This window comes from Oryzias melastigma, linkage group LG1 (genome assembly GCF_002922805.2).
Source record: "Oryzias melastigma strain HK-1 linkage group LG1, ASM292280v2, whole genome shotgun sequence".
NCBI lineage: Eukaryota > Metazoa > Chordata > Actinopteri > Beloniformes > Adrianichthyidae > Oryzias > Oryzias melastigma.
Genome location: NC_050512.1, coordinates 8,489,410 through 8,500,434, shown reverse-complemented (window position 1 = coordinate 8,500,434; position 11,025 = coordinate 8,489,410). Strand labels below are relative to the sequence as shown.

At 37.6% G+C, this 11,025-nt stretch overlaps 2 protein-coding genes across 5 annotated transcripts in view; both read right to left on the bottom strand.

The window, feature by feature from the left end:
* LOC112137453 (complement C3) overlaps positions 1 to 11,025 on the bottom strand; it is an 86,892-nt gene that overhangs the window by 43,525 nt on the left and 32,342 nt on the right. The window lies entirely within an intron of this gene.
* On the bottom strand, positions 107 to 10,019 carry LOC112137460 (complement C3). The gene is made up of 8 exons (XM_024259798.2): positions 9,862 to 10,019; positions 6,503 to 6,698; positions 6,249 to 6,411; positions 5,291 to 5,385; positions 5,120 to 5,208; positions 1,024 to 1,106; positions 855 to 942; positions 107 to 780 (listed from the first exon to the last, which is right to left on the bottom strand). Exons 1-8 carry the CDS (start codon positions 9,936 to 9,938, stop codon positions 555 to 557), a joined length of 1,017 nt encoding a protein of 338 aa, XP_024115566.1. The 5' UTR covers positions 9,939 to 10,019; the 3' UTR covers positions 107 to 554.

Genomic DNA, 11,025 nt, shown 5'->3' with positions numbered 1-11,025 from the left:
ATTTGTATGTAGCACTTTTGATTAAGCACAGGTGTAAAAATGTTGTGGGCTAAACAGGTTCTCTCAGGGAGGAAGTGTGGTGGTGTAGAATCACACAAAAGCTGGATTGATTGGATGAATTATATTTACAGTGAAAGAACAATACATGACAAAGACAATATATACAGTGTAAATCAGTCCAAAATTTGTCCATTAGTTTCCTTTAATTTAACCCGCTTTGGGTGTTAAGGAATAGTTTGTTTGGTTTTTCTTTTGTAGATGGAAAGCAAGCTCCAATGCTTGATGGAATGGACTGTTGGAATGTTTACGTAGATTTGTTTGTCCTACCACATTGGTAGGGACTGTGGTTCACTTGGTCCAGGTGGGCTGGGTTTGCTCGCCATGAGGAGATGAGAACTTTTCCCCAGTGTAAAATCCTGGCCAGTCAAAGGGTGAAAATTATCTTAACAGCTCAATTTGTGCGAGGCGTTCTGCAGCAAGGGTGTAGCTGTCAAGTCCAGTGTTTCTCAAACATCTCTCCGCCACGTATTTGTATTGACAGGACGCGGAAGTCGTCAGTGAAATCGCGCTATGAAATCACGTCCTGAAATCTCGCGATATTTCCCGTGAGTGTTTATCAGTCTAAAGGGACAACTAAAAGGGGCATATGGCACGTCTGGGTTACAATCTGTTCTCACCGCCACTCGAGATAGAGAGTCAGGAAAGCTCTTCTTCTGACCTTGGTCGATGATACCAAACACTACATAGGCATTACCATTCACTTTCTGTCCAAACAGATACCTGCAAATCAAACAGTAGTTACCATGGAATTGGGAATTTAATGCCACACGTTCTTCCAAACAAGATTCACCTACCTGGCTTTAATATTAATTTCCAAAGTGTCACTGTCTACGTAGAAGAAAGGTCTCAGGGAAGAGAGCTTGACCTCAAAGCTGGGGAGCACTTTGAAAAAGATGTATTTAGGTTAGGTTTTAGTCCTTCAAGAAAAATTGTAAGCAAACAGGTTTACAAGAATCACTTTACCATATTCTTTGACCTCGAAATTTGCGGAGAAGCTCTCCTGTGGGTTGCTGTCAAACTTTGCCACAATTTTCCAAAGTCCGGCACTGTATTGACACACGGTATGAAATGGATTAGAACCTTCAAGAAAAGAAAAGAGCACCGCCTCTTCTCACTAATTAGGACCGTCTGGTGCTCTGATTTGACTTCAGTATCCAAATGAGTCATGAAGCACTTGATAGAAATCCTCCTTATGAGATCTGGTAGAGTATTTAATTTTTCTTTTTTCACCTTCAAATATGCAGTCGAGTACTATGCTGGATCTCCAAGTCTGCAGGTTTATAGTACTGCGCTGTTCTAACAGGACAACACAAGCTCCTGATTATCCTTCCCCTCTCTCTCACATTTGGTGCAAAAAGAAGTAAACACATCCGGATAAAATAATAAAGAGAAAAACAGAGTAAAACAACCAGACAACAACTCACGTAGACAAAAACCCAGATTTAAAATCAAATTTACCTAGAAAAACAAAAGTAAAGGTATCCCACAATTCATTGCGCTTGGCAGATAGCAAGCCCAATTTGTACGTCAACATCAGTGGGCATCTCTACACCATGTTATCACTGGACAGAGGGAGTAACATCCATTTTACTCCCAGAGGGCCAGATCCATTTTATCAGATCATTTTATTTTATTGCTATCAAAGTGCAATGTTATCTTGCACTGGTAACATTTTGAATCAACACTATGATTATGGAGGCTGAGAAATCAGTAATGAATATCTATGGCTTTCTTTTTTGAATACAACATTTTACAACACATCATCTCTCTGCCTCCCTCTCCCTCGTGGTGCCAAAGAAATTAATGTAAATAATGCAATGATTTGATTTGTTTTTGATAAAAGCACATAATTTAGTTTTATCTCTAGGCTTTCTTTCCTTTGTTCGGTGGCATGTTAATATTTGGATCATTTTAAAAGGATATATTTTATGGAAATCAAAATCTTTTGAGTTCTTTATAAGTGTTTTCATATAAAATGACATAAAATTAAAGAAATTTGAGTTTTTTTAATTTAAACTTTTATTTTATTTCTAACATGTATAATTTTAAAAGTATTTGAAGACCAAAATATTGTTATGTAAGGTTTAAGTTAATTTATTGGGAATTACATTCCTGCCTGTTTTTATTCATATTTATTTTAAAATGTTTAAAATATTTTAATCATTTTTTATATTTTTAACATTCATTTTAATTCATTATTCATGTTTAAAAGTAATGTTTTTAACGTTTTAATAATGTTACTTTTGTGTGTTCAATTACTGTTTATTTTGTTTAGCCCACAATCTAAGGTGTGTTTTGGATTTTGGCCCCCTGTATGATTGAGTTTGACACCCCTGGTCTAGAACTAGAACAAAGACCTATGGTGAATCTTCTTTTCAGTGTTTTGGTCCATGTCTGTGGACCAAGACACTGTGGTTTTAATAAATTAAAAACATACCTTTTTTAGTTTAGGTTTTAAGAAATTCACTTTGAACCTTTTAGAGTTTTTATTGTGTTTTATTGTTTTTTTTTTTAATTGCTGTTTTAATGTATAATGTGTTTACTTCTTGATTTTTAAAGTTAAACTCCCACCATTTTTCACACACCTAGGTGTGTGAAATTTGTTCTCCGCATTTGACCCCTCCCCTGGGGGAGTGGTGAGCTGCAGACACAGGGAACCATTTGGTAGTTCAACCCCCCACTCCAACCCCTTAGTGTTGAGCGTCAAGCAGGGAGGCACTGGGTCACATTTTTACAGTCTTTGGTATGACTCGGCCGGGATTTGAACCCGCGACCTTCCAATTTCAGGGCGGACACTCTACTTTTACTCTGGTTTTTTGCTCAGTTGTGTTTTCTTTATACCTTGTATAGCACTTTGGGTAGAACAAAGAGGTTTTTTTTTTAAGTTTGATTGGTTGATTAACGTTTACAGTCCAGGAGTGAGAAACCCTCTGTGAAATTTAATGTAAAACTTATAATATTACAACAAGGCAAGAGTTCTGTTGGAAAAAATCTTGTTAGGCTCGCTATAACTCCAGCCCAAAGAAAACACAGTGCAAACTCATCATCCTGCTGGAGGCAATGTGGAGGAAAGGAAGCAAATCATCCTCATGTCTTCTGGTCATGCCCACAAATAATCATTTTCTTGATGGAAGTATGCAAAGTTCTAAAGACAGTGTTTCAGAAGGACATCCCTTTCAGGATTGAGACTTAATATATGGGAGTTTTGTGAAGCAAAAATGTCACACGAAAGATTTAAGATCTGTATACTGATTGTGATGGCAAAGAAAGCATCTACAAGTGGTTAAAACAAAAAAGGTCAATGTTAAATGATTGTATATACAATGTTTGAGGTTTATAAGATGGAAAATATTACTTACAGTCAAAGAAAGCAACAAGAAAGATTCCAGGAAAGATGGAGGAGTTGGATTCAGTTTGTATTATCTGTCAGAGGAGATTTTGTGTAAACCTTGAAATATTCTAGGCATGTTTATATTAAAAGTGGGGTCATTTGTAAAGAACTCCAGAGAGACTTTTTTTTAATTATTATTATTTTATATATATATATATATATATTAGGGCTGTGGATCATCGCTTAGGTGGCGATCAGATTCGATTCACAAATCAAGCTCAACGATTCACGAATCAAACCCCGATTCTTACTTTTTAATATAATGTTTATTGCTATGTGTATGTCTATTTACTGGATGGATGAAAATTTAAATTATTTATATTTAATCATCATTTATACCTTTATTTAAAACAGGAGAACAGAATGAACAAAACTGATTTAAAAAAATACAAAGAATCAGATAAAAATACATTTTGTTTGTCATTTTAAACTTTTTTTGTCAATCGTCTGGTTCACCAGTAAAACAACATAAAAGGATAAAAATCACTGCTGTTCACAATTTATTTATCATTTAACAGAGAAACCTGAAAATGTTCTCCACAGTTTTATATCCTCAAAGTTCTTCACTATTTTATGTTCTAAGCAATACATATTGGTGCAGAGCCCGTATGAAAAAAGTTTCCTTTTTTTTCGCAGCAGAATCAGCTGATTCACAATGATTACATCTCCTTTCAGCAGCGCGAGGCTGCGTTTCTTCAGAATAAGCGGGAGTTTCATTAATTGTGTCAAATGTTGAAGAGTTATCATAACCAAAAGAATGTAAACACTGGAACTAAAACTCCGATGTTAAAGCTAATACATTTTTTCAGAAGTTATGTCTGTGAGCGGAACTTCAGTCTCAGTTTTTGAACGGAAAAAAGCTCTCACTAGTTTTACTTTGAAAAGCGGAAGTTTCACCGTCACGAAGACTTATTTACTTCCGGTGGCGGTACCGCGACTCTTTCAGCCTTGTTTTTAGTTCATAAATTTAACATCCTACATTAATCTGCATTTTAGGGCAAAAATACATCGTCCCCATATGATATTTTGATCATATTTTACTATAATTTACTACATTTATAAAGATCGCGTATTAGCAATCTTAGACGTCGCGAATATCCGTACTTGAATTTTTGGGAGCAAATCGCAAATACCCGAGCACCCGGATATATATATATATATATATATATATACATTAAAGAGTAACTGGTCTTGTTTTGCTACCGCTAAATCTACTATTTTTTTTGCTGCGGAGTCCCCAAACTGAAGCCAATGTAATCAGAAAGATAGCAAGAGATAAACAATTCAGGTCAATTTAAAATAAAGCGCATTTTATGATGACAGAAAGACCAAAACAACACAGGCATGGGTCAGTTGCAGCTACAATCAATGTGTGCGGCGCTGGGTGAGGCTGGGGGGGGAGCTGCCTCACCGAGCGCTGTCTAGCGTATTTGGACAGGAAACTCGTAAATTTGCTGCTTTTTTACCAAGAAACGTTGAAAACCCGAACAAAAATGGTAATCATAGAAAATACTTAACAGTGTACTCATCTTGTTGAACTAATGCATTTTTTAGCTATATTTTGCTGGTGAGGCTCAGCTTCACCTGCCTCCCCTGACTGCACGTCACTGCTCTGCATCCACCAGTTCTGTTGGAATTATTGTGAAAGAATATTAAAGAAGATCTCACCTGACAATCTCATTCAGCTGGTAGTGTCCAGAGTGAATGCCTGACTTCAGAGAGACGGGGTCCATTGGTAGGATGATTCCTTCAGGGGTCTGTAAGCAGACATTTGTTGTTTCTGATGGTTCATTCGTTGTCCAATCTTCATTTTGAAAACAGAAGAATTAAACAGAATACCACAATCTCTATGGAGATGGAGGTGTCAGTCTGGGCGTCATTAACTCTCTCTACTGGCTCCATACGAGGGGTCACCCCAAACATTCTGTAATACACTAAAAAAATAAAATACACACAGTTCATCTGCTGAGTCATATTTTTGCATGCACATGTGCCTTTCAAAATTGTTTATGCATTGTGTAACTCCTTGCACATTTTTAATGTATGCGTAAGCAAATGTTTATGCAAATGTGGTTGTGTATTCCGAGGCTTTGGAGGCTAGCTCCAAAGCCACTTGCAACCCATCGGAAAGTGAGGATGAATCATCACTAATGTAAGAAATGAGAAGAATGTGCAAAGAAAACAGTCAGGGACACCTGCAAACCACACAGACTCTTACACGCTTGGAAAGATCATTGACAGAAATTAAAGAACAATTGAGTGATCATCAAAAAAGGATCCTCGAGCTAGAGAAAAAAGTAAATGGGGTAGAAGATACAGAGTCTGAGCAATGGGTGCTAACCCACCTACTCTAGTGTGAACAAAAAGTCACAGCGGAGTGTCAGGATCTCCAAAACAGACTGAGACAAAATAACATAAGAATTTTTAAAGTTCCTGAGGGAAGTGAACAAGGTAATGTCTATACGTTTGTTAAAGATTCGTTACCCAAAACGCTGAGACTGCTGCCAGAACTGGATATTAAAATCGAAAGAGCACACTGGTCGCCCCAGCTCAGAGCACCAGACTCGACATATCCTCCCAGACCAAACATTGAGAGTGTCAGGGCTCAACCAGTTGTGACTTCCTCTGACCACCAGAGGGAGCCCTCACCAGAGTACTGACTACATCTGCTCCCTTCCTCACTCAATGTCCCATAATGGATCTGCCTGCCACTCCTGCCTTCACCTTGTTGAGTGTATATGATCTTATACACTGTACTGTACTAAGAGGCTCTTGCATTGTTCAAGCGGGGGTTTACCTTTACTATTGGGGGTGTACAATGTCTTGTCGGTCTGGATAAAAATAAACCCAGACTGGAAAGACACCATGACGACCTTCTCCAGTTCTAGGCCTGGGAACTTAGCTTCCAAGTAGACATACTGTTTTGCAGTGGGATCCTTGCTGAAGTCTTCAGGAGGGATCTGAAAGTCAGTTTGGAGGGGGTCGGGTCTGTATGTGCAGACTTTACAGTCATGGCAGCATGTGAATATGTCCATCTACACATGTACTTACAGTGATCTGTCCAAAGCCTTGGAAGTTTTTGTCACTGCTGAGGATTACTTGTGTAGTCGCCAATATTTTAGCCTTTGTTGGATGGTAGTGAGCAGAGATAGTGACAACCTGGTCCTCCCCGCTGCAGTCCTGACATTCCACAAAGATGTTCTCTGCTGTTCCCACTCGCAGCAGGTTGGGGGCAGACATCAGTTTGCTGTGAAGAGGATAGTTTTTCAAATTTTTACCTCTCTACTTGTAAGTGTTCTATTAATATTTCCACATGTATGTTTTCCCTTTTTCCTTTGGTTGAGATGTGGGAGGAGCCCATAGCAAAGCAAAATTAAAGATGAGATCTCCTTTCTGTCACATTTACATCTCCTAGACATAAATAAGAACTGTTTGAGACTAAACTGGTTTTCTCATTCTTCTCAAATATCTCTCCTAAGAAATAGGTCTCACAATGAGCACTGTCTTGGAATCTCAAAATGATCTCATAACTGTCTTTTTTCCTGATCTCAGTTATGAGAAAAATGAGATGTATTATGTTGCTCTCAAGTATGTCTCTATTTGATGTCCTTATTTCAAACCCCTATCTCAAATATGTCTCAGTGAACAATATGAATGGTTCTGTCTCTCATTGCTCAATCATTTAGATCTCGGATTAGTCTCTTTTTCATTGTCTCAGCAAAAAGAAATGCAATTCATACACTTGTAAACTCACCCTCAGCCATCACACTCACCTCAACAGCCTCTTGACAAAAAGAATTCTGTCAGACAGATCATCACTCCTAATAATAGTGGAAACTTTTTAATATCCTATTGTTTCTGATGTTTTTGGTCATTTTGTGTTGATTTCTCTTCTTACTCTTGCTCAAATTGTCAAATCACTGAAACTGACAAACTACTGTCTGCATATAATTCCTGCAAAAATTCTAACAGAAGCTTTTGATATTGTAGGGCCTGGACTTTTGCATTTTATCAACACTTCCTTAAACTCTGGAGTTGTTCCATCAGCTTTAAAACATGGTAGCCTCTTCTTAAAAAACATACTGACGCAGTACGTGTGCCTCAATGCAGAGTGCGCTGGTGAGCCCAAAAATGTGACACAGTGTCTAAAGAATAATAGAATTACTGGTAGCAAGTCAAGTTGCAGCCGTCCAGTTACTCTATAATTTTTTTAAGCGTAATTTTCTAAATGGAGTATTATACTGTCAATGGTCTATCTTAGGACTTTGTTTAGACATGTCACCAGCAGTGATCTCCATTGAGACAGATGGACTTTTACAACTGAAGAAAGAAAAGGAAGACTTCTACAAGCAGGCTTACTTAAGTAAAGTAAGTCAATAACAACAATTTCTGTCTTTTTTTTGTCTATGTCTGTGTTTAGTTTTTATACAAATGCAAAATGTTGAAATACAATTTTGGACAGCACACTTTAACTTTTCTCAAATTAATTGGTAAAGAAACTACTCTACCATGTAAGATATATATGTCTGTAAATCTGACAATGATGTAAATACCTCACCAGCCGTGGGCCTCACAGCACGTCACTGACTTGAATGGGTAAAAAACAGAGAGCATTGTTTTTGGAGACACCTCTACAGCTTAGTCTACCACTGATAGAAATGTGGGGGTTATCTTCAACAGCTGTTATACATTTGACAAACTGTCACTTCTTCTGTTTGCTCTGGCAATAGAACCATTTGCAGAGACAATTAGACAATCTGGGTTGGAGCATGATGGGAAATCACATAAGATACCTTTATATGCGGATTATATATTATTATTTCCAAGAAAACCTTCTTCTTCAGTCCCCCGTCTAGCTCAGATCATTGCAAGGTTTGGTGCCTTCTAGGGATATAAAATTAATTTCTCCAAATCAGAGGCGATGCCCCTTGGCAATTTGCAACAACAGCCTGAAAAGCTCAATCCTTTCCCGTTTAAGTGGTCCCCTGCAGGTCTAATATATCTAGGTATACATATTACATCTAAGTTTAATCAGATATTTCAAGCTAATTTTGACCCATTATTCGACAAAATAAAGCAAGATCTAGAGAGGTGGCGCCTTCTCCCTCTATCATTACTAGGTCAGATTTCTCTCCTGAAAATAATTACACTCTCATTTGGGATAACCCGAGTAAAATAGTGTGCAGCTGGACAAGAGCAACGCAACTTATGATACTACACCGCGCACATATTGCCCCGGATTGCCTCTCCAAATACAGAGGGGATGTCTCTCCATTCTTCCTTAAATGTAAAACAGGAATTGGTGATCTTACTCATTATTTTTGGTCCTGTTTCAAGATACAGAATTACTGGAGGAATGTTTTGCTTGAAATGTGCAAAATTTTGAAAACAGACCTCAAGTTTGACCCGGTCTCCTTCATTTTAGGTCTTTCAAGCTTTAGGATTGCTAACGTGAATCATAAAAAAGCTTTATAATAATTTAACATTCTGTCCAAGGAAAAATCTACATCAGAACTGGATTTCAGACAAAACCCCCTCAATTTCCGGATGGCAGAGGACAATAATGGAATATATCCCACTGGACAATTTGACTTGTCTTTCACACTCCAAAACAGATTTATTCGAGAGAACATGGAGGCCATTCCTTGATTATATTAATGTAAATATTTCTGCCATTATGGTGAGAGCATTTCTATAGTGTACAGATGTGTGTGTAACATTTTATTTTATTTTGCTCACTTTCTCGTTGATTTACCTTGAAAAACTCCCCTTGCACTGTTAACTACTGGACTGTGTTAGAAAACTTCTGATGCCCCTGATTCATCTTACATGGACCTGGTTTCCACGTGTCACTATTCTCTCCAGCTGTTTTTGTTTGTGTTGTTTGTTTATGCATGTCTCATTCTCAGTATTGTTTTGTTGTCCATGTGTGTTTATGGATGAAAATTGAAAAATAAAAAGCATAATAAATTTGACAAACAGATTGACAGTGTTGTCAAAATTATTATTAAAAATGTTATTGTTTGTTTGTGAAGCTCTCAAAGGTCTTGCCCCAGTTTATATAAGTTTTATTTATTTTTATGCTTACATTGAGACACAAGTAAAAAAAAACAATAATAAAGAATAAAAAATAATAACAAAATAAAAACTCAAAAATAGAGCTAAGAATTTATTAAAAACAATTAACTAATTATTGCAAAACTGTAAAAACATTAATTGCGATCTTTTTTTTTTTTTTTGGTTAAAGTATTTGCTGACCACTTATCTGTGAATAATCACTAAATGAAATTTACACACAAAACTGTACATTTAGCATCTTTATTTTTAATTAAGGCTGTCAATTTATTGGCGTTTTTGCTATGGCAAATTGCTGTAAAAGCATTCAGAAGTACTGGTTGGGGGTTACTCACAGCTGTCCAGCATCGATGAGAGACACCAAGGAGACCAAGGCCAGAGTGGCCAGCAGCAGTTGAAGAGCCCTCCTCATCCTCACCTTGCTCTGTTGACTGTGTGCAGCAGAACTCTACCACCACTTATTTTTAGCGTCCCGACTGCCCTTCCATCCCCTTTTCTCGATGTTGCAATCTTGTTCCTCCTCAAAGTGCATATTTACAAAGATGAACATAAACAAGGTAACACGGGATTTACCGAAAACAGTTGAGAAATTCAAATAAACGTTATCATTGTGAGGAAGAAGTCAAACATCCCAAAATCAATAAATTTTAACCAAACTTTCAAGATTTTGATTGGTTGGCAAAATGATGAAAAGTTGTCTGCAGATCTGCAGGGTCTCAGCTTTTTCTGTTTCCTTGGAGGGAAAGTCTTAAAGCTTGACCTTGATTGATTTTGAATTGATGGGCAAACAAGATGGTGGTGCCAAAAGTTTTCCTGACGTCATTACAGAGTTCTGGCAGGACTTTGTGCAGTTACCGTGATGGGAGCTTCACAAATCTGCAAGTCATGGATGAAATACGTCTTCTTTTTGGGGAACTTCAATGAGTGATGATGGCAGATGTGCAGCAGGGGCAGACTTACCATTAGACAAAGGTTGACGATTGTTCTAGCTGAACACTTAATGAAAATATTCAAATAATTTTCACATCTTTCGTTATTGAGGTCTCACTGAAAATATACTTTGATCTATTATAAAAGCATTCCCAGCATTATTTTAATTATGATTATGCAGTTTTTGGCCAAAATCATAAAAACTTGTTTTTTTTGATAGATTTTCTGCAGAGCAGCAGTATTTCATCAGAAATTCAAATTTGAAAATCAGAGTTGTGGGCTGAATTATTGGTGCAGAGTATTCCCACCCTCTTACCCTCTCTGTCGCTGTGGGCTCTGTTTACATGCTCCGGCCGTAACTTAACATTAGCAGTGCAAAACATTTTGGACAATTGCATCTTCCAACCTTGTGGGAACAGTTTGGAGTTGGCTCTTCCTCTTTCAGCACGACTGCAGATCAGTGCACAAAGCAAGGTCCACCAAAGACATGCATGACAGAGTCTAGTGTGGGTGAACTGGAGTGGCCTGTACAGAGTCCTGACCTGAACCCCATGGAACACCTTTGGAAT